At 38.8% G+C, this 23,999-nt stretch overlaps 1 protein-coding gene across 4 annotated transcripts in view; it reads left to right on the top strand.

The window, feature by feature from the left end:
* Positions 1-17,093: 17,093 nt before the first annotated feature.
* LOC129764183 (G protein-coupled receptor kinase 1) overlaps positions 17,094-23,999 on the top strand; it is a 402,831-nt gene continuing 395,925 nt past the window's right edge. The window contains exons 1-2 of one of the 4 annotated variants that reach the window (XM_055763033.1): positions 17,094-17,117; positions 18,447-18,945. In XM_055763033.1, coding sequence (XP_055619008.1) covers positions 18,833-18,945 — 113 coding nt within the window. In that variant the 5' untranslated portion in view covers positions 17,094-17,117; positions 18,447-18,832. The other 3 variants (XM_055763032.1, XM_055763035.1, XM_055763031.1) reach the window with 3 other exon arrangements.

Below are 23,999 nucleotides of genomic sequence, written 5' to 3'. Positions count from 1 at the left end.
ATTATGAAGAAAGATTATCGTTGAAATCATTAATCACGATGATACTACCGATTCATTGTTTGGAATGGGTTCCTTACGGCTAAAAGATGCCGCCCAGACCAGTTTTGTGTTGTGTAGGAGCGGAGATGTATCATCGTTGCTTCGAAGAACTGTGGCCAGCTTGAAAAATTTTAAGTATAATTTGCTTTCAAATTATATATAAATCTATCAGGGGTTATATCCAAAACACAATCGTATTTGTTGACGCAGAATTGCTAAGTTATTTTATTCAATTCTCTTTTTTTTATCCAAAATATATATTTTATTAAGGCTCATATGGCGTCAGCCTAACGGGGCCGGGAGTTCAATATTTTGACAATGTTTGCTTAGACTATGTTAGTAATATGTAACCGATTACTCGCGGTTGACTCGAGGTTAGTATTACAAGTGTTCTCATAATTGGTATGTCGCAGTCTTCGATGCTCTGTACGTGTGCCCGACACGGGATACTTCCTATTGGGATGCAGCTGACCATTAATCAGCAACGCCCCCCTTGTCTGTACCCCATATCTAGCGTGGTGCGTCTTTCTCGACTCGAGGAATCCAGGATAGAATGGTCACTAGCCGGCGCAATCATCAGCTCGTGTAGAGTTGTCATGAGCGGTACAACCTTTGACTCTTGTTGAATAATCAGTGGACTGCACAACCTTCGGCCCGTGTATCTGTAAAGAGTGTGTGTATGTATTGCCGCGACTAAGTAAAAGTTTATCGATCGGATAGGAGGGATATGAAACAGGGACACAACGAAGGAAACATCATTAAACGTTGACATCGGCGTTTCTGAGGAACAGGTATAGATGAAGCAGAAGATCAGGATCACGGCTACCTAAGATATCCCGGACGGGGATCTCCGATTGTCTGCCTTGTGCTCTCAGTGCTCTAGAGAGCTGAGAGCGAGCGGCATGGAACCGGATACACGACCAGACAACATGCTCGATGTCGTGGTAGCCATCGCCACAATCACAAAGATTGTTTGCTGCGAGCCCAATGCGATAGAGATGCGCGTTTAGGTTGTAGTGATTGGACATAAGCCGAGATATCACGCGAATGAAATCACGACCTACATTCAATCCCTTGAACCATGCACTCGTCGAGACCTTAGGGATAATCGTGTGTAACCAACGACCGAACTCATCACCACTCCACATGCGCTGCAAACTTACGAGCGTATACTGACGAGGAATGTGGAAAAATTCATTATAAGCAATTTGCCTTTCAAAAAGTGTGCTTTCTAAAGCGCCCACCTTAGCTAGCGAGTCCGCCTTCTCATTCCCCGGAATCGAGCAATGAGAGGGAACCCATGCTAAGGTAATCTTGAATAATTTTTCGACCAAAACACTCAATAGTTGTCTTATTCTTGTTAGGAAATAAGATGAGCGTTTATCAACTTTCATTGAGCGGATTGCCTCTATTGAGCTGAGACTGTCTGAAAAAATAAAATAGTGGTCGATGGGCAATGTTTCAATGATCCCCAGTGCGTAGTATGTCGCACCCAGTTCAGCGACATACACGGAACAAGGATCTTTGAGTTTGAAAGAGGCACTGGAATTTTCATTGAAGATGCCGAAGCCAGTGGACCCGTTTATGAATGAACCGTCAGTAAAGAACATTTTATCAGATCTAACTTTCCCATATTCTGCCGAAAATATCGGCGGAATAGAATCGGAGCGTAGGTGATCTGGGATTCCATGGAATTTTTGTCGCATGGACAGATCAAAAATGACAGAGGAATTGCAGAAGTATGGGAAGCAAACTTGGTTGGAGATGCCTGGTGAAGGGTGCACGTCGTGAGTAAGGTACCCATGGTATAAAGACATAAAACTTAACTGAGGAGTCAGTTGGAGTAGATTTTCGAAGTTATCAATTACCAATGGATTCATGATCTTGCAACGGATGAGAAATCTGTAGGATAATTCTGTGAACCGAAGAGTAAGCGGGGGTACTCCTGCCAAAACTTCGAGACTCATCGTATGTGTCGAATGCAAACACCCCATGGCTATACGCAAGCAACGATATTGTATTCTCTCCAGCTTGAGAATATGAATCCTGGCAGCTGATCGGAAGCAAAAACTGCCATATTCTAACACTGATAATATCGTTGTTTTGTACAACTGAATGAGGTCTCCTGGATGGGCACCCCACCATGTTCCGGTAATTGTTTGGAGAAAATTGATTCTTTGCTGGCATTTCTGTTTCAAATACGCAATGTGTCTCCCCCAGGTTCACTTAGAATCAAAATATACACCCAGGTATTTGAAAAACATAGAGTGTTGGATCGTTTTGCCGGATAGGTGAAGCTGGAATTGGGCGGGTTCGTGCTTCCTAGAAAAAACGACCATTTCAGTTTTCTCCGTAGAGAATTCGATACCCAGCTTGAGGACCCACGTGAACAGATTGTTCAGGGTATCTTGCAACGACTTTTGCAGAACGACGGGTTTAGTACCCGTGATGGAAATAACTCCATCGTCTGCAAGTTGTCTCAGCGTGCAGTCTCTAGTTAGACAATCATCCATATCATTGACGTAAAAACTGTACAAGAGGGGGCTTAGGCAGGAGCCTTGTGGTAGGCCCATAAAACTGTAACGAGAAGATTTCGAGCTGCCATGAGAGAAAATCATGTGCTTTTCTGACAGTAAATTGTACAGGAAATTGTTAAGAATTGGTGAAAGTCCACGATTATGAAGCTTTTCTGAGAGAATTTCCATGGAAACTGAATCAAATGCCCCTTTGATATCGAGAAAAACGGAAGCCATTTGTTCTTTGCGAGCAAATGCGATTTGGATTTCAGAAGATAGCAGCGCGAGACAATCATTTGTCCCTTTACCTCGGCGGAAGCCAAACTGCGTATTTGACAGCAAATTGTTCGTTTCGACCCACTTGTCCAAACGAAGTAGAATCATTTTCTCTAACAATTTACGAATACAGGATAACATTGAAATCGGCCTATACGAGTTGTGATCGCAAGCCGGGTTTCCGTATGGCTATCACTCTCACTTGTCTCCAGTCATGCGGGACAATATTCAGCTCCAGAAACTTGTTGAACAAGTTCAGCAAACGCTGTTTTGCCAAGTCGGGAAGATTCTTCAACAAGTTGAATTTAATCTTGTCCGACCCCGGAGCTGAATTGTTACATGAGAGAAGTGCAATTGAGAATTCTACCATCGAAAAATTCTCATAATCGTTTTGAAGTAGAATGTCGCGTACGACGTTTTGTGCAGGAACGGTGTCGGGGCAAACCTTCCTTGCAAAGTTAAAAATCCAACGGTCAGAGTATTCCTCACTTTCATTTGTATGGTTCCAGCCACGCATTCTCCTAGCCGTATTCCAAAGAGTGCTCATAGCTGTCTCCCTTGACAAACCATTGACGAATTTCCGCCAATATCCACGCTTTTTTGCTTTAATCAGACCTTTTAGTTTGGCTTCTAGAGCTTGTTACTTTCGAAACCATTCCACTAATCCAGTTTTCCTGAATTTTTTGAAAGCGGATGATTTTTCAAGGTAGACCTTTGAACACTCCTTGTCCCACCAAAGTGATGGAGGACGACGTCGGAAAGTGGTAGCAGGAACACGTTTCTTTTGAGCTTGAAGTGCGCTTTCGTAAATCAAACTCGATATAAAGTTATACTCTTCGAGTGGAGGAAGTTCATGCATTGAAACAATTGCTTCAGATATTATTTCCGCAAATGTTCTCCAGTCAATATTCTTCGTGAGGTCATACGAAATATTGACTGACTCACGAGAGCTTGATTCATTAGCGATCGATAAAATTATTGGTAGGTGATCACTACCATGGGGATCTTGGAGTACCTTCCACATGCAATCCAGGGATAATGAAGAAGAGCATAGAGATATGTCTAGCATGCTTGCCCGTGCAGGAGGGTTGGCTATTCTGGTTGCTTCCCCAGTATTTGAACTGTCAATTTGAAGTTGTCGCACAGATCATAAATCAAAGTGGCACGGTTGTCATCGTAGAGTGATCCCCATGCTGTTCCATGAGAGTTAAAATCACCTAAGATTACCCGCGGCTCCGGCATTGCCTCGATAGTATCAAAGAACTGATGGCGGACTACCGTAGTTCTGGGAGGGATATATATCGAAGCAATGCAGAGATCTTTGCCATTGATTTGTGTCTGGCAAGCAACAACTTCAATGCCTGTCATCGATGGGAGAGTGAAGGAGTGACGTTTTTTGATCCCCAATAGTACGCCACCAAACGAGTCATTTCGATCGAGGCGAATAATGTTGAAATCGTGGAAATTCAGCTCATCGGCTGAAGAAAGCCATGTTTCACAGAGAGAAAATACATCACAGTTAGAGCTGTGAACTAAAAATTTAAACTGATCTAGTTTGGGAATAATGCTTCTGCAATTCCACTGTATTACAGTGGTCAAATCCTTGACCTCTTACACTGAATCAGGCATCGAGGGAAATGAACGCTGCCAAAAAACCACATTTTTCTTTCAAAAATGTTCTCACAATCGGAAGCAAACATAATACTATGCTTTTAAGTGGGTCGTTTATATTTGAAGCATTTAAAATGTTGTCCACCAGGTCAGAAAGCGCAAGCAAGCCAGATTGTGGCTGTTGCCTCGACCGCGAAAAAGGAGCAGACGTGTTGGGTGCTGCTCCGGGAAGTGTTGAGGACCCCTGGTGCGTAGAAGAACCGCTTAAACCAGGAGGTACTCGCTTCGGTCTATTCTCAGCACGTTCGATTCGAGTTTTCATTCCAACTTGGGAAGTTTCGGTTTTCTTTCTGGGGAGTGATGGAAAAGAAGTAATTTTTCTTTTCCTGATGGCACCCTGCGATGTACCGGAACTTCCTGCATTGGGAGCGTCAGCAACAGGCTCGTCGTTCTGCAGAATGGAGTAGGGATTGTCCTGAGTCGTTGGAACGGGACTCTTAAGCATTTCTGCATAAGTCCGCTTGGAACGTTCTTTTAAGGAACGCTTGATTTTTTCCCCTCGTTGTATGTACACCGGGCATTGAGTGAGATCATGAGGAGTCCCGCCGCAATGAAGACACTTGCGCTCTTTCGGGCAAGGATTCTCATCATGGCTCTCTCCACAATCTGCGCAACGTTTTTTGTTGCAACAATAGGCGGCCGTGTGACCGAGTTGCATACATTTGTTGCATTTCATTACTCGGGGTACAAACAACCGAACAGGTAAACGAAGTGCACCTATTGCAACGTAGTTAGGAAGGGCGGAACCCTCAAATGTCACACGAAAAGAGTTTGTCCGATTGAGGACTCTTTTGTCATTTTTAAGTGACACAGATTTCAGTCGATCGCATGCAAGAATCTTCACACTTTTAAGTGAAGAGTTCTTGAAGCGACCGACACCATCGAGTATCTCTTTTCGAGTCAAACCCTTTTCGTTTATTACACTGTCTATTTCAACGTTGCAACAGGGTACGTATACGCGATACTCAATCGCAAAGAGATCACAGCGCGTTATTGCATTCGCTTGGGTCCTGCTGGAGATGACAACTCGTAATTTGTCTGGCCCCATCCGAGTAATCTCGGTAATTTCGGAAAATTTCTGTGTCAACTCTTTTGAGATGCGAATGACGTTAAGAGGTTTGGATTTTCATCTAAAGTATACGATAAATGGGCCCTTGGCGCCATCAGGGTATTCTTTTAGACGAAAATCCTGCTTCTCGTCTTTTTCCTCATCTTCAGAGCTTTCTATTTCGTACACAGAATTTTCCTCCTCATCTTCTGTTTCATCCTCCTGCTCTTCAGGAGGAGGTTCATTATCTGAGATATTCTTTGGCGTGGGTGGGGGATCCTCCCCGCCCTCTGCCATATTAATAAAAACGAAGAAGTAGACAACTGTTCGATATGAACAGAATATAATAATTCGGAAAATATAAATTAGTAAAACAAATTATATTTCTATATTAGTTATTGTTGAAAATTTTATTTATTTCAATTTTTGTTATTATGTGTAATTTGAAAATGAAAAAAGTTCCAATAATAGTTCAACGGTGATGTATCAAAATGGACACCCCTAATGCCAACGCTTGCCGATTTGGTAAACACAAAGTTTAAACAATGGTGTAAATCGTGCACAGAAGCTATACAGAATGATGGAAGAAGAAAGAGGAAAATAAACTTCTACTTGCCGCCGCTGTGTAGCGTGTGTGATGATGTGTCTTGCTGCCGGATTGTCTCGATAGCGCACCACTTTTTATGAGCTTTACTTCGCTCGCAGCGCACCAGATGAAAAATACACACTAGAAACGGATGTAAAAAAAACACCTGTATCGGATCAAATATAGGTTCGACCGATCTGCTTGCGAGTTGTCGAAGCAATCCTCTTGTTCTAATCTAGAATGCATCGAATTTTTAAGTATTTTAAGTTAAATTCTTTAGTACATACTTTTGATGACACTGAATAGGTCCGTTAATAACCGTGGTTTTGTAGAAGCACCTGAAGATGGTTGATTTATGATTTATTATTCCCCTCGCGCGAAGAATACACGATTAGGCTATGTGTCGCAATTTGTTCCCTCATTTTCGATTCGATTGGTATGAAAATATGAGCAGCAAAATTAGTTATTAACGTGAACTTTATTTCATAAAAAACGTGACCTGTTTTCTGATTTGAAACCCTTAATGAAAGACATAGTCCTACGTCAAAATGTTCAAAAAATATCTTATACAAAATATCAGCCTTAAGGAAAGAGCGGCGCAAAGCGGTCAAACATTGAGTTTTTTGAAAATTAAAATTCAGAAAATTGAGGACATTCAGCATAATTTTTTTTCGAAAACCCCGATTTCCTTTTCAAAAAACTCAAACTTTGACCGCTTTGCGTCACATTTCCCTAAGCCTGATTGAACTGATACTGTACATAGGGTGTTTTTTCGAGGTGGTGAACATTTATTATGGGGTAACTTTTTGAAATTCGAGATGACCGTTTTCGTTGGCACCCTATCCTACACTCACATAATTTTAAATTAGGTAATAACCCAGCAAACATTAAATCGCATAACAAGCATATATATATAACATCATATGCCCTAAAATTTGGTTGGCATATAATGCGCCTAGCTGGCATATGCATGCAAAAGTGGAGGCCATATACATACATGGCAAATGCTTACCGAATTTGTTTGGATGAATATGCAACTTTGAACGGCTATAATAGCGATTATGTTGAAATTGAATTGCGATCTAATATGAATATATTCATGAATTGTCAAACTCATCGAAGACGAAGACGACGAAGACGAAGACATGACTCATATACGATTTATTACAGACATATAAAAAAAACAAATGGCGCACAAAGTTTAAGCAGTTAACTCGAATAGTAAACTAATTTATAGTAGTTATTTATGAACCGGCGGATCAGTTAAATGAACAGCATCAGAAATTGAACTGTCTAACATATATGCGTTTGAGCAGCAATTAAGGTGTGCTGAACGATCCAAAACTAGCAATATACTACACTATTTTCACAATTTGAACAGCGCGATGATATCAACATCGTTTTTTTAATGTATTATTTCGAGATTCGCTTTTCTTCGATAAATGCCAATACTGTTTTTACACTAAGTGCTTGATTTGACTGTCTGATTTTTCTAGAACTCAAACAACCAGCCAGCTTTAATAAAAAATACTCGAGAGTAGATTCACAAGTGACATTTTAATATGAATATGGAGATAACGTAAATGGAATTTGGAACTTCCCAGACAATGTTTGAAAAAAAAAATTAAAACAAATCGTAGCCATTAAAAAGGCTATCATTTTTATCAATAAAATATGGAAAAGAATATAGAAACAAACTTAGAATGAAATTTAGGCGAAAAAATTCGAGGGGTTGTATCCGTGACACGACCTCTTAGGATTACGTAGGATTACGCTTTTTTTTAATTTTTTGGTTTACCATTTTTGATATTATTTGCGAATACGTCGAAATTCCATAAATAACTCTTTAGTAAAAAGTTCCGGGAACGCTGAAAAGTTTTAATGGCTTGCGAGGTTTTGTAGAATCATTTTGAGAAGCAACGATTCTTTCTTGCCTTTGCGAGAACAATACACTAATTGGTTATATGTCACAATTTGTTTCTTTATATCAATGCACGCTTTGCACTGAATATTTAACGAGAGTTAAGAATCTACAGATCTTCCGTGCGTCGCCATTCAACAAGTATCAAACACGCGTCTAACAGATGCACACAGTTGCAGCGATAAAAATGAAACATCGAAACACACTTCATGTGAAATATTAGCTAGCGTTCACAGCTCGAGGGGAAACATGAAACACAAAACGAGCAGAATAAGCGACCTTTGTTGTTCCGGGCGCAGAAAGATTCTGAGAATTTTACTCAGAGGATATGCAATACTTATACGCCAGCGACAGTTTACTCACTACGCAAGGGTGGAGTTTACTTCCCAAATATACTCTTTTCGCTCTTCGTTGATTCTATTCTAGCGGCTGCATAAGTTGCCCGTTATTGACAGCTCTGTTCGGGAAAGTACACAAATGGACAGAACAAATGTATGGGCAAATGGGAATACTTCCAATTTTCATGAATTTAAACCATATACAGACTCTGGTATTATAATGTATACCATATCAAACAAATCTTAGAAAATTTCCGATTCGAATGGTATGCAAATCGTTGAAATCCGTTCGCAGTAAAAATAGTAATCAACGCTAACATTATTTCATAAAAACATGACCTGTTTTCTGATTTGGCACCCTTAATGTAAGACGTAGTCCTACGTAAAAAAATATAGGTGGTTGTATCCAAGATACGATCGCATTGTTGACGTAGAACTACACTGTTATTTTATATAAGTCGCTTGTTCATACCTTCGGATATTATTCTATAATGTTGTGAAATTTTAGAAACAACTGCTTAGTAGAATAATCTCTGTAATGGATTTTTCATTATAGAATCAGTTGACGATAATTGATTGATGATTCATTCATGCCCTCGCAAAACAACATACTAGCTGATCGTATGTCGCAATTTATTTCATACCTCGAACGCTATTCCGGTGGCTTTTTTCGCAATTGAAATAGACTCGATTATATACATGTTGCACCAGCACCATTATTCCACATATCATAATTACATCAATATATCTTTGGCACCGCATGGAAACAACAACAATCACAACACTTGCAAGTATCAAATATCATGCTACATGTTATTTAGTATTACCTCAAAGGAATCGCACCTCTAGGCATCGTTCGTACAACGTAAACCAAGCGCCAAACAAGCGTTCGCCATAGCATGCATACAGAGCCATACATTGGTGGCTTGAAACTACTAGGAATATAAATACTTCTCATCATTTTACGCTATTCTCAAAAGAAACGCTTCTGTTAATATTACTGGCATCGAAAAAATTTGCATTACTTTCTCATGCTCGAAAGAAGCGCAGCTTTCACCCTTAGTGGAGGAAGTTTTGCTACTGGCAAGCGAAACCTAATCACATACAAAATTCCAGAACGTCATTCACTTTCTTGGTGACTAAACAAGTGAAATAAACTCTTTTTGTTAATAACAACCTTTTCGAGTAGTAGCAATGCTTCATTATGGTCAATATTAGCGCAAATGCAATCCTAGTTGAAGGCTGTTTTGCGACTGGCACGCGAACCCAAATAACTTATAACATTCCAGTAAGACATTCAAAATGCTTGGTATTCCCCAAATAATTTTTTGGCGCAGAACCTTAACGCTTGCTTCGCCATAACGTCAGTTTAATGCATTGATGCATTCTCAAAGGCACCAACGAAGCCCTTATGATGACGGAAAACAAACTATGTTAACTGCTTGGAAAAAAGACTGAATTATGCCACACAGCTTGTATTCTGCTGTAACACCCATCAATGCGAATTCGCTGATGAGTTTGTCAAGAGCGACCGCCTTCACCACCAGCGAGGGGAGCTTGATTTTGGTTGCTGCCTGGGTAACGGCGTTTACATTTTCGACCAACGCGCCGAAATCGCCTACTCCGCTGTTATTCGATGCGGTGTCCCACTCGCGAGGGCTCGGTTCAGTGCGAGCGATTTTCACTGCACCAACATCGCGTGCATCATTTGATGACGCTTGCCTCGAAATTTTATTGTCCCTGGCAATGCGTTCGTTTTTTGCAGGGCTCGAACCTGCATTCCTCTTCTTCTTACTCATCACACACTACGCGAAGCGTCCAATTTATGACGCGGAAAAAACACACGATACGAATAACGCGAAAAACTGAAACAGAAAAACCAAACGACGATATCCAAGTTGGATTACCACTGGTGGGGTCCAGTCTTAGATCGAAGCGCAGCGAAAGCAATGTGAACTGGATTGCTCAACAGTCCGATGCCGAATGAAAGTTTGTCTTAGCGAGATCCACTGTTTATACTCTAGGCAAGTATTCCCCTTCATTCTTCTACTTTTCATTTGCTCACGGAGACTTTGAATCCTACGATTTCCCCTCCGTTGGTCGTCGTAAGTTGCTCGTTATTGACAGCTCTGTTTGGGAAAGCACACAAATGGATAGAACAAATGTATGGGAAAATGGAAACGCTTAAAGTTTTCATGAATTTTAACCATTTACAAACCAAGGGATTCTAATGTTTAGGACATTAAACAAATCTTACGGAATTTCCGATTCTTTTAGTATGTAAACCGCCAAAATCCGTTCGCGGCAAAAATAGTTATTAACGTTAACTTTATTTCATAAAAACGTGACCTGTTTTCTGATTTGGCACCCATAATGAAAGACGTAGTTCTACGTCAAAAATAGAATTTTATGGAAAAAGCTGGATGAATGTCCACGTGGACAACAGGGGGAGGGGCATAAGAAATGTCCACGATTGTCCACGGAGGCGGAGGAGGGTGTCTAAAATCCCATTTTTTCTGTCCACGTGGTATGCGGACAGCTCCATATCAACTGTCTCCGCTGCCCGGTGAACAATGGAAGAACAGAAGGAATACTCTTACGATGGGTTTCAAGCTAATATCAATAAACTCCTTGGATGGCACTAACGTTCCCAGTGGAACTTTGGCCTTCTCAACGTAAGTATTATTTGCGTCATTTTGATTAGTTCAGATTTCTCTGCCGAAACACACGCCTTGAATGTATTCTGGAGTGGCAAGCTCTAGAATACGCGTGACCACAGTGCAAGTCAGAAGAAATTCCTTTGGAAAAAAATCCGCCGGCCGGAACGAGAATCGAACCCGACCCCCCGGCATGATAATGTGGGACGCTAACCACTCGGTCACGGGAGCACAATATCAATAAACATTGCCTGCCTAATTGACGCAGAAAAGAATATCTTGTATTTTAAAAAAAGGCATTCTATTTTTCCAAGATCGATTCTTTGGTACCGATTAAATCAGTGAATCGATCCCTACGTTGTTGAGAAAATCGATCTCGAAAATCTTTTTCTATAGATCGCACAATCCTAGTGGCAACAAAAATTGGAACATGGCCAACTCTGCGTCGCAATATACAGGTCAGACTCGATTATATACAGACTCGATTATATGTGATTCGGTTATATACAATTTTGGACTCGATTATATACAGTTTGAAAAAAAATAATTTTTTTTTAGAGTTCAAAAATGACTTATTTCAAGAAAAAATGTAACCTTTTGTAATGTTTCGTTTTCGGATTTACTTCGGAATGCGTCTACACTCTTTGTCGGTATGAATACAACTAACGGTTCTTTATTATGACCAAGGCGCTTATATCAATGTATAACAGGTGAAGCAACATCATCACTTCAATAAAAAGGGAATTACGGTTTGTGGAGCGGGGGTTGTTTGTTTTATTATTGCTAGGATATGCCATTTTTGCATTTTCACATGCGAGAGTAGTGGAAATGAGAATGAAATTCTACAAAATCATCCCTTGTTTTTCACATAAATTCGCGAAAGCCGAATACAGTAGGCATCGTTCGAATAAGCGTCGTAGCAGTTTGTAGAGAGTCGCCTGCAGCGTTCTGTTGCTGTTTGTAAACAATGCCGACAGCAATTCCAATATGGCTGAAAGGGCATTTTATATGATTGTTTCACCTGGTATATATAGAGCTAGGTAGTGCGGACTGAATCTAAACGGCTGTCAAAAAAGATCCACTTGAAATGTCAAAAGAGATCCAACGATCAGGAGTGTTATTTTTCTTTTGATAATCAACACTATAAAAGGGGTATTGTTGTCAAGGGCAAAAATAATTAAAATTATAAAATGAACGAACTACAGTTTTCCGTCAATTATTCAATTAACCATTGCATCTCTGAAAGAGCATCTCAGCCTTTCACTGAGCAACGCATTTTTAATGTCCCCTCTCTTTGACATAACGTTTTTCCGAACGAAATAAAAACAAACGAAGTCAGAGTCACGTAAATGTTTACTTCTGCGATTTGAAAATTTTCGATAAAAAGTGGAAGGAAGAGATGCCAGATGATTTAAAAAAAAAGTCTGTAAAAACATGTGAATGTCTGTTAAAAATGTGGAAAAGTCTGTGCAGATCTATAGAAATGTTTTTTAACGTTAATTTTTACATATTCATTAATACTTTGTACATCGCGATGCACGTAAGATTGTATTTTGTATATATATATATATATATATAACCATTCCATGTCAAACCAATATAGTGGTTCTCAGATCTTCGTCAAAAGTGGTAATCTTGTTCTTCATCGCAAAACATTAGACTCGTATTTTTTTATTTTTTCATTAGGGTGCCCATTTCCATTTTAGGGTGATCCAAAAAATCATTTTTTCCACTTTTTCCCAAAATGACTTTTTTTCAAAAATTTATAACTTTCGAACCACTTAACCGATTTAGATGATCGACACATCAAATTGAAGCCGATGAGCTTTAATTGAGAAATATTGAACTTGCAGATAATATGGATCCTATTTTCGTAATTATTGATTGTAGTCGATTTCTTAATGTTTTCATGGTTTTGTACTAGGGGGCACCATATTTTTTTATATTTTTTCTTGAAAGCTTAGAATTTTTTTCATAAAATATCTTGATATCAGATATGCTATTTTTCGTTTTTGAAATATGATTTTTCAAAACTAATCGATGGTTCGAAAAACAATTTTGCCCATTTTTCCCACTACAAAAAGTCATAACTTTTGAACTATTGGACCGATTCATATCATCGGTATATCAAATTGAAGCTTACGAGTTATTATTCTTTGAAAAAATATTCCTTTGCGAAAAAATTGAATTCTTGCTTTTGTAATTATTGATTGAGTTAGTTTTTCATAGTTTTCTCGGTTAAAGATAGGAGCGCTATATTTTTCTATATTTTTTATGGAAAGCTGAGGATTATTTACCTAACATATCTCGATATCAAAGATTCTATAATTATCGTTTTTGAGTTATAATTTTGTAAATTTAACATTTCACATATTCATATGTGACTAAACTAGATCTATGCTACTAGAATCCAATCTTCCCGCAAGTGTGATATGATTGGCTTGGCTTATTGGCTTATTGGCTTCAATTTAATATATCGATCATCTAAATCGGTGCAGTAGTTCAAATGTTACAATTTTTTACAATTTTTTGCAGAAAGTTATTTTTGGACAAAGGTTAACCACCGGTTAACTTTGAAAAATCATATCTAAAAAACGAAAAAATAGCATCTCTGATATCGAGATATGTTATGTAAAAAATCCTCAGCTTTCAAGAAAAAATATTTAAAAAAATAGCGCCAGAGTCATAAAAAATATAAAACGACTAAAATCAATAAATACTAAAATATAATTATTCTTTTCGCAAGTTAAATATTTTTAAATAAAAGTCATTAGTTTCAATTTTATATGTCGATCATCTAAATCGGTTCAATGATTCAAAAGTTATTAATTTTCGTTTGTCATTTTTGGGAAAAAGTGGAAAAAATTGATTTTTCGGACCACTTAATAACTTATGTGTTGTAAGTGTGTTTAAATGTTTCAACGATCTACACATACATACATACACATTTTATAAAAATCAGTATTTCTTCGTTGATATATTGGACATCCACCAAGGCTTGCGGTCTTGTCGTTGATGAAATTTATAAGAAATTGCAGTGTATATTTTCCATCCGCCATGCAAGGCTATACAAGTTTTAGATCACCACACGGCCATGAACCATGTCTGTGGTAACAATATCGAACAGTAACCCATATTTCGTCATAAGAAGACCCGAAAGCGAATGTAAGTTGTTGAAAATAGAATGAAAATTTTTATTCGATGTTGTTCAAATATTTAGAAGACATAGTCCTGACCCTAACTTAACTATTTTCAATAAATCTCCTTGCATTTCAGCAAAACAATCTTATCTAGAACAGAAAATAATTATCAGAGACAATTTTCGTTCAAGATTTTTCCTTACCTGCATAGAATGCAATTTTTCATCAACCCTCCTGTACTCGCGTGCAAAATCATAACACGTATACTCGCGCACGGTGTCACAGATCGAAAATTGAACTTCTCTGTAATGTTATCATTGTGTATTTTTTGTATTTTTCAAGCTTTATTGGCATTTATTTGAAGAAGAGGGTATAATTAAATAAAAAAAAACTCCAAAAATATGTTTTCTTCGTCTTTATTATGTTTTAATAGTCATCTTATTCAGCCTCCTTAAAACAGAGTAATTTTTGATACTGCAACATAAATAACGAAATTCGAATTTTTCACTGTTATCGATTAAAAGTAAGCAGCTGAATATAATTCATGGAAGTATGAAGAGCTATAAAATAACATAAAAACGTATTAATCGATCTAGTTTCATTGCAGTAACAAATAATCGAAACAAATAATTTTATACATTTCATGCAGTTGTTGCGTGTTTTTGGGTCTTTTATCGAAGAGAAGAATGTATACCGACCTTAGGGCATAAAAAGATGATATAAAAGGATTTCTAGGAACTTCCATTTCTTGTCGATATATTGTTCAGGCCACCGATTAGTTTATAGTTTACTGTTTACAATTCTTCCACGAGTGAAATTCTTTCACAAGTGTGTATGACCATTATATTTAGCTAATAACTATACGAAAGTCAAACATTTATGTATGAATCTAAAGACGAATATAGCGACGAATAGTTAATATATGGATCCGTTCAATCCAGTTACAAAAAGGAATGAAATCAAATAAGAATATTCCGGTGATAATCTCATGCATTATATTCAATAAATATTCCACGCCACTAACATTAATTTATACATTTCATTCAACAATATTCTAGAATATGAAAAAAGTCACTTGTCCAAAAAAGTTACTCCTATACTCGCGTCGGTGTGTCAGACCGAAAGTGTTAAAAAAGAGAACACGTCCACTTTGTACCAATACATGCGATACGCTAAACGATTATGAATGACGAATAACGAAGCTAGGGAGAACCGCAAAGTCGTAGTGTTGATATTTTCTGAGAAATGAACGAATGATTGATTTCTCGGTCTGACAGACCAATGCGCGAGTATAGGAGTGTTAATTGTGTATAACCGTATCCTCTCTTTCGTCTGCAATGATGTCAGGGTAAAAGTACTTATGTGTATGAGTTCCAAACTTTATACACACCAGATGGGCCAACCAGAAAGACTGCCGGGCCGCAGGTTTAGTATCGCTGGTCTTACGTCATGTGTATTGATATAAACTAAATATAATAACTTTTCTGTATTAAAACTGTGGAAAAGTGTCATATTTGTTGTGATGGATAGAGCCTCTTATTTTTCAAAAACCTGTGAAATATTGTTATATCCAAAAAGTCTACAACAAAAATAGAAAGTGTTTTACAGATATGTCTGTAAATTTACAAACATATTTGTATATCTGGCATCTCTGGTGGTCTGAAAATTTATTGCAAGAAATCGCTTGAAAACATGCATGAATTTGCTTGAAAATGAAGTGGATTGAATCCGCACCACTTAGATATAGAGGCGCCTTGATTATGACCAAGATGAATACATTAACAAGATGATAAACAAGGTAGTCTATTTGTGATCGGTGTATATGTGATATGTGTATATGTGTGCTATGATATATATTTTATTAGACACTACACCTTTCAACGTTAAGGTGAAATTGAAGTGGCTATAATAAGTAGAGTGGGGTGAAAATCGCGATTTTTGAAGATTTTGCTTGATTTTTCAACAGGAATTGTTTATATCGATATTGCAGCGAAATTAAGAAACATAGAAGTTAGGCATCAAGGAACAAATTGTAGAGTGGTTTGAGAGCTTTAATTTTATTGATATAAGAATCAATATGAGTTTTTGGGATAAAATTAATAATTACGCATTAAAAATCACAAACTTTTCAATTTTTCGCTTCCAAAATGTTATTTAAATACACTAATTTAGATGTTCCATTACTATATCCTGTACCAAATTTTCTCATCTTTCAAATTAGAGCAACAGAATTGGCTTACGCAGCGTATTTTTTAGTGTAGAGCCAGTTTGAGGCAACAGTGTCAGAAACAAAAAAAAAGTACTATAACTCTGTCATTGTTGAAATTCGAACATGTGTAGAAAGATTTTTTCCATTAAATATGATTATCTACCATTGAGAAAGGTGGTTATCTATCTATGTGAGAAAGGTGTTTTCTGACTTTAAGGGGATGAATCAAAAATTAAATTCTTCTTTTTCCTTCAATAAACGAAAAATATATGCATAAAAAAAATTTTTTTTTGACTCGATTATATATTCGATTATATACAGTGAAAAGAAATCGGAGACTGTATATAATCGAGTCCGCGCTGTAACGAATTTTATCATTTTTATCATTGAAATATAATTTGACCACACTTTCCCGAAACGAAAAATTGCACAATATTTCACTGAAATATTTCATCCCCCCAACGAATTGACAGCAAAGTGGTAAATCTGCCCTGTCAACCAAGGTTCTTGTCGTCATGGGGGGGTGGGGAGAAAATACCCCCCATATTTTTGGGGGAGCTCATTCTCGTGAAACCTCGAGCACGCACACTGTTGGGGATCAGCTCTCTCTCTCTCTCTCTCTCTCTCTCTCTCTAGGGGCTGTGCTCTGGACGTGTTTCGAACCAATCACGATTTGCTTGAGTCAGTGAGTGAGAAAAGTTTGACGCGTTTGGAAGGTAAATGACGACGGCTCTCGACGACGACCTTCTCTATCGCTTTCGGTTATACTGCTGGATTTTGGGGCATTTTGGTGGAGTGTGGGGAAATTAAGGAAGCTGCTGCTAGGAATTTTTTTCTTCCAGAAGGATGATTTTCCAAAGCTCCGAGAAATAGATCAAACAATCGGTTCGGTGTTGGAGTGTGAGATCCACCGGTGCGCTGTATATTGGGTTACGCGAACAGATTAGCCGAGCGAATACAGAGACCGAGGAAGTCTGTGCCATATTCGCACAGATTGTCGTTTAGTGTATCAAGGTTGAGGACCGGGTCTTTGGCGTGAGGTCTTTTCGCGGATGTCACTCTGTGGTTGAGGTGTGGGTTTTTTTTCTCGCTGTACGCAAAATATATACACTCAGTGGTTAAGAGTGGCTTGGTGGGTGTCGCCATAGCGAACGCGCGTATGATTGTGTGTAGGACGCGATAAGGCCGAGAGACTAACGACGATTATTGATATTGGCAGCTTTGTTTAATCTGGTTGGTCTGTGGATGGATCGAAAATGGCTCACTCCAAGTGACATTCGCATATTGTGATTCATCCGTGCAGCTTCCAGTTTGTTCGCGTGTAATCCGATGCTTCCGATTGTCGTGTGAGTTTTGGGGGAAAAGAATAAAGAAAAAAAAAGTTGGTATACATTTGTCATCACATTCACTCAGCAGCGCGCTCTCGGCTCCTGAGTGACCTGTGCGAGTGCACCAGAGCGGGAGAGGTAGCGATAGAAGGAGAGAGCGACTCTCATTTGTGTCGCTCCGCTCAGATTGTTCGAACTCGCTGTGTGTGCATATTGTGTGTACCAATTTGTACCGTTCAATAACAAGCAGATAAATTCTTTCATTCATTCATTTGTTTATGCTGGCCGAGAGACAGAAATTGTTGCTAGCCATTATCGGTCGCAGAGGAAGCTGCAATTGTCAGCTGAGGAGGAGGACGAGGAGCAACAGAAAAGTGAGTGCGGATGGTGGTGATGAGCTGTGTCTACGAGGGGGGTAGTGGAAAGAAAGCAAGTGCTTCTGCTCGGGTGGAAAAATCTAGGAAATCGGGTGAAATCGATTTGTGTCTGGATTGTGGTGTGTTTACACAGGGCGAAGGAAGAGTTCCAAAGCGGTGTGTGGGAAAAGAAAAGAGGTAAAAGTCTAGCGAAAGGGGGGAATATTTGCTACTCGATATAGACCAGAAGTCGTTTTTTTTTCTCTGTTGGAACATCGAAAGCGTAATTTCCAAAACAGGATCGAGCGGAATCACGCAAAATCATAATATTGAGTTTTGTTTTTCTTCTTTCTGTTGAAAGCCTGTGGAACGCAAATGTTGTCACATTGTTGCCCTTGTTGTTGTTAGTGTCTCACTGGAGCAGGAGCAAATAAAATACTCATAGTATTCGCGCAAATCGCGCAAAAAAGAAGCTCGGAAGAGAGCAGCATCATCAGCAGTAGGTCAAGTGCGGAAGGTGCAGTGTATACTCAGTGCGGTGGTTTGTGGTTTGTAAACCCGGCGAAACAACGGTGGTGGGAAAACAGATCTGCCGTGTATTTTTACCCAGCTGATAGAGCAGTGTTTAGCGCGAGGCTTTATTCTCAGGCCAGAACTGCCTGACTGAAAGAGACAGATCGGTTTTCGGGGGGTGGCAGTGGTGGTGTTACGAGCCGAAGGCAAAAACAACAACAAATCTATACCAAAATGGCGGATCTCGAAGCTGTGCTGGCCGATGTCAGCTATTTGATGGCGATGGAAAAATCCAAATGCATGCCAGCCGCCAGAGCCAGCAAGAAAATAATCCTACCGGATCCAAGGTGAGTCGCTACGTCACAGAAATACTGTCCCTACAATGCTTTAAAGTCTCGTTGAAAACGCGGAAATAGTCACGTGCCCGAACACCAACTTCTCACTGTTCACTACACGCCCGAACGATTGCCGGTAATGATAGCTGTTGACATTCATCCAATTCTGTCGCGGCACTTTCCATTAACGTTCCGTCCCATTTTGCGTGGTATATAGTGGGAATCCGCAGCCAACTTTCACGGTAGAACTCAAACTCTCCCGCCCAGGTGATGATGAAGTGCTAGGGATTACGTTTCATCGGGGAAATGTCAGGTAAATTATGATTGATATTAGTAAGACCACCGGAGTAGTTCAAGCGAGAAGTAAGAGCGATGGACGAAAGTGCTGCTCCATATCGCGGTTACTCAAAGCTCCAATAATGTCATAAAAAATATCAAATAAAGCTGAAAAAAACGAAGGTCAGTCGAGAGAAGTCCTCTGTGGCCCATCTACACTTTGCCAATATCTATGAGACCATACTTATAAAGCATTTTGAAATTTTTCGTTATAGATTCTGGATATATAAAATTAAGAATTACAGTCCCCCCACAACTATGGGTTACTCAGCGAATTGGCTTACCATATAATAGATTATTATTGGATGTTCATTGATATTGACGTAGGACTACGTCTAACCGGAAGATATAGGGGGTGAAATGGAAATCTAGGCACTGAACAAGTAGGAAAAAATGCAAGATTTGGAACGCTTATAACTCGAGCATTTCTCAATAGATCGGTTTTTGCATCAATTGATAGGAAATATATCTACGCATCTATCATAACGAATAACATTTCATTTTTCTTGAGATAAATAATTGAATAATTGTGAAATATCAAGCATTGTCAAAATGCACTATGTGCCCATTTTTGATTGGTCCATTTTGTGCTCCTGAAATCGTACCGACCAAAACGGGCAACCAGAGCAGCAGCGCAATAGAATGAAGCACGATTGGAAAGGAAAAAGAAAAAAATGAACGAAACATTGGTCGCAGTCTCACACATGCGTAATTCTCGAGCCAGCCAGTCAGCTTAAAAATCCCCGCTCCGCTGCCGTAACGATCCCATTCTTTGTGTGGACACCGACTGGACAACATCGTTGCTGGACGGGCTGGACGGCGAGGGATCGAGTGCCTTTCTCAAGGCAAGAGGGCGGAGGTGGTAGCGCTGGAGTAAAGTAGAGTAGAGTTTTCAAAGGGCCTTTCTCAAGGCTAGAGACGAATGAACTGCAAAAGTTTAAAGTCTCTATAATACAATACCTTCCTTCCTTCCGTAACGATCATTCTCATTCAAACCGTACACCACATCGGTTCGCATCACAACACATCAACAAACCAACCCAAGCAGTCATGTCTGGACATGATAAAGGAGGAAAAGTGAAGGGAAAGGCAAAATCCCGCTCGAACCGTGTTGATCTGGAGTTCCCCGCAAGGGTAGCTAGGCCGAGTGCGTTAGTACCAGGGCACCAGTCCACCTAGAAAAACCGCATTCAGAACAGAACACATTCAGTTCGGTGGACATCAAGACAACAACAGGCAGTTGCAGCGAGTGGCGAATGGCAAACGCAATCGCAAAACGGCAGCAGGTAGCAGAAGAACAAAGTTTGTTCTTTATACAAACTGCTTTGGTGGCAAATCCAGAACAAGGCGGCATCGAGGGCGTTCGAAATGGGTTTTTTTCAAAATCACGAGTACAAAGTTTTCTAAATTGGAACCATTCCATAAAACAAGGCGCTTTTCAGGGCCATTAAACCTTCCAAAAAAGAGTTTAGGAAATACAGTTCAATGGTTTCTAAAACATTATCCAAAATAATAATAAAACATAAATTGATTTTTTCATAATTTGTTTGCCAGGATCTGATGAGTATGTGAATTTGGCATTTGTTCTGAGCTTATTGATAGTTGGGGACTTTCCTGATTATTCAATTTTCACCAATTCTTAAATTGTTTCCAGATTGAAAGTACAGTAATTTACTATTAGTTCGACAATTAGCTAATTGGACGGACATGTAATGCGACTTATTTAGTTGGACATTTTTGTAAACATAGAGTTCGGGGTCCAAATTATGACCCCACATTGAAAGTCGACACTGTACCACTGTCATCGCAAATGTTCAATTACAGGTTAAAATTACCTCCAATCCGATACTGAGTGGTGGTAATGCGACGTGCCATTGAATGTAATTTACTGTAAAATATGTCACAAGCTGGATGGGAAGAAATTTTCCAACTGTGAAAGCTGTGACGAGTGGCAAATGCAATTGCTAAACAGAAAGGTTTAGCCGAACAAGATGGGGATATCGAGTGATAACAAAACAATAAACTCTTTAGATTGAAGATAATTTTGTGATCCTGAAAAGGACCCTTTTTAGCCTGCATGTGAATCCAACGAGCGAACAAATCGTAATGAATGTATTTTTTTGCCATCGCTCCCTTTTAACGCTCATTCGTTCGTCTCGTTGGACTCGCCCCTCTGGCTGAGTCTGCCGATTTGTCTCTATCCTGTGAGTGTGTACCGCTAGAGTATAAAACACGCGGACCCCAAAAAAATATCTTATTTTCTTTCAAACCGTAAACCCGTGTGGTTGTACGGCATCGGCATCGTGGACGTAACAAAGGAGGACAAGTTAAGGGAAAGACAAAGTCTCATTCGAACCGTGCAGGTCTCCAGTTCCCTGTTGGTCGCATTCACTGATTGCTCCGCAAGGGTAACTAGGCCGAACGGATTGGTGCCGGAGCACCAGTATACCTAACAGCGATTATAGAGTTTCGGCCGTCGGAGTGCTCGAGTTGGCTTGCAAAGCTGCTCACGACAATCAGAAAACCCGCATCAAGAACAGAGCAGCTTCGGTTCGGCGCTCATCAAGGCAACAATTAGTTTCAGTGAGTGGCAAAGTGTTTCTCCGGCACGTCGCATTGAATGTAATTTACTGTACAACATGTCACAAAGTTGGATGGGAAGAAATTTTCCAACTGTGAAAGCTGTGGCGAGTGGCAAACGCAATAGCTAAACAGGAAGGTTTAACCGAACAAGATGGGAATATCGAGTGATAACAAAAACACAACACCAAAGGTTCTTTTCAGAACCATCAACATATTCATGAAGAGTAAACAGTAAACTAATCCATTTTTCAGGTAGATAGGTAGGTATTCACGTAGGAGAAGAAAATAAAACAATATATTTAAAATATATATTTAACAAAAGCTGTCCCCTTTGTATAGTCATACGTCACTCCGGTTATGTCCCCGACATTACCCACCCGTCTTTTTTTTTCGGTAAAAATGTCCACTTTGACACTTAAACACATACTTTTTAGTAGCCCATCGATATTTACTCAAATTTATTTGATAAACTTCGCTAATGAATGGAAAATTTCGGAGTTAGCAAAAGTCACAATTATGGGTCAGTTCTCCTCCTGTAACAATTATGGGTCAATTTGATACCTAATATGAGTCACTTGTTGATATGGAGCCCAAAGCGATAAAATAACGTGTTTATTACAACTGTTTACAATATTTTGTACTACAGAAATTATCTATGAACCACGTTGACTCGTTTTAGAACATTGGATAATGTGGAAAGATATGATATCAAATCCGATTACCACTCTTCTAGTATTATTTTCCAACACACATAAAATAAACTAAATTTTCCATACGTAGGAGCAAGGGGGGGGGGTTTGTTGTGTACCTATCATCGTCATTACAAAGCAAAATCTCCCATGAAAAAAGCGTTAACTAAGGGAAGGGAGGGGGTCTAAAATCTCCAAAACATTTGTTACGTAATTTGTGTACACTGCCTTACTTCATACAACTTTTTTGATGGTTTAAAAACAATAATAAACCTTTTTTGTACATAAAAATAGCTTCAATAATAGTGTACCTAAATATTGATTGATTAATAGTTGGTTGACAAAAATGGATAGTCAAACCCGTGCCAGCATGATGCCAAAAAGAAAGGGTTAAATAAACACTACTAAGCAAAAGATTAACATACACGAAAAGGTCGAGAAAACTTATTTTTTAGAGAAAAAAAAAAAGGTTAAATGTAACAGAAATTTCTTAATGTTCTACTCAAACTTAAAGACCTTTTTTTAAGTGAAGTTTCTGTTATGAATAATAAAACAACTTAAGACGAAAAATCTCTTGGACTATCGTTTTATTCATTTAAACAGAAAAAAGCATAATTCTGGATTTCGTATTGATAATTAACTTAAAATCAGTTGATGATGATGATGATGATGATGATGATGGTCCCGCCTCCTTCCCCTACAGAGGTTTGAGCAAGACGAGTTATCTAAAAGATAATTTATTTATTATTTAAGGTTAAGTTTAAGTTTAAGGTTAAAAAATAAAAATAAAAAGTGGAAAAAAGACTTAAAGTGCGCGTCGTTTACATATTTAGGGTGTCTTTTTCTTCTTTCTTGGAGGATTATTCTCCTTTTCCTGCTTCAATTTTTGCTTCTGAAGTTTTTCTTCCTGTCTTTTCTTCTTCATACAATCTTTCTCCTTTTCTTCTTCGGCCTTAGCTAGTTTTGATTTCTCCTTTTGTTTTTTCTCGTCGTCCTTTTTATCATACCATTGCCGCCATCTATTACTGGTTGCGACCGATGGTACGTGTTCTTGTCGTCTTGATTTTGAATCGTTACTTTTGTCGTTAGCTTTTGGCCAAATTAAAATACCGTCAAATGGATCTTCTTGTACTGCATCTTCCGGTATAATGGCAGCAGGAGTCACGACGTCTTCATTGGCTTGATACGATTGTTCGTTACATGTTTGCTCGGATGATTCATTTAAAAAATATTATGTGAGAATTAGCAATTATTCTACCTACTTCTAATTGAGCCATAGCGGATCAAAAAGGTCTATAAACCATTTGCAAGAGATTTTTGTGTTTAAAGTGTGACTTGCAGATGGTCATTCTAAGAAAATTTGAAAAAAAAAAACTTTGGAGCTGTTATTTCCTTCTAAAATTTGGGCGATAAATGGAAATTCCATTATTGATGTTTAATCAGTTTGCGTTTCGCGAA

This window comes from Toxorhynchites rutilus, chromosome 2 (assembly GCF_029784135.1).
Source record: "Toxorhynchites rutilus septentrionalis strain SRP chromosome 2, ASM2978413v1, whole genome shotgun sequence".
NCBI classification, from domain to species: domain Eukaryota; kingdom Metazoa; phylum Arthropoda; class Insecta; order Diptera; family Culicidae; genus Toxorhynchites; species Toxorhynchites rutilus.
This window is presented reverse-complemented; position numbering and strand designations above follow the sequence as displayed.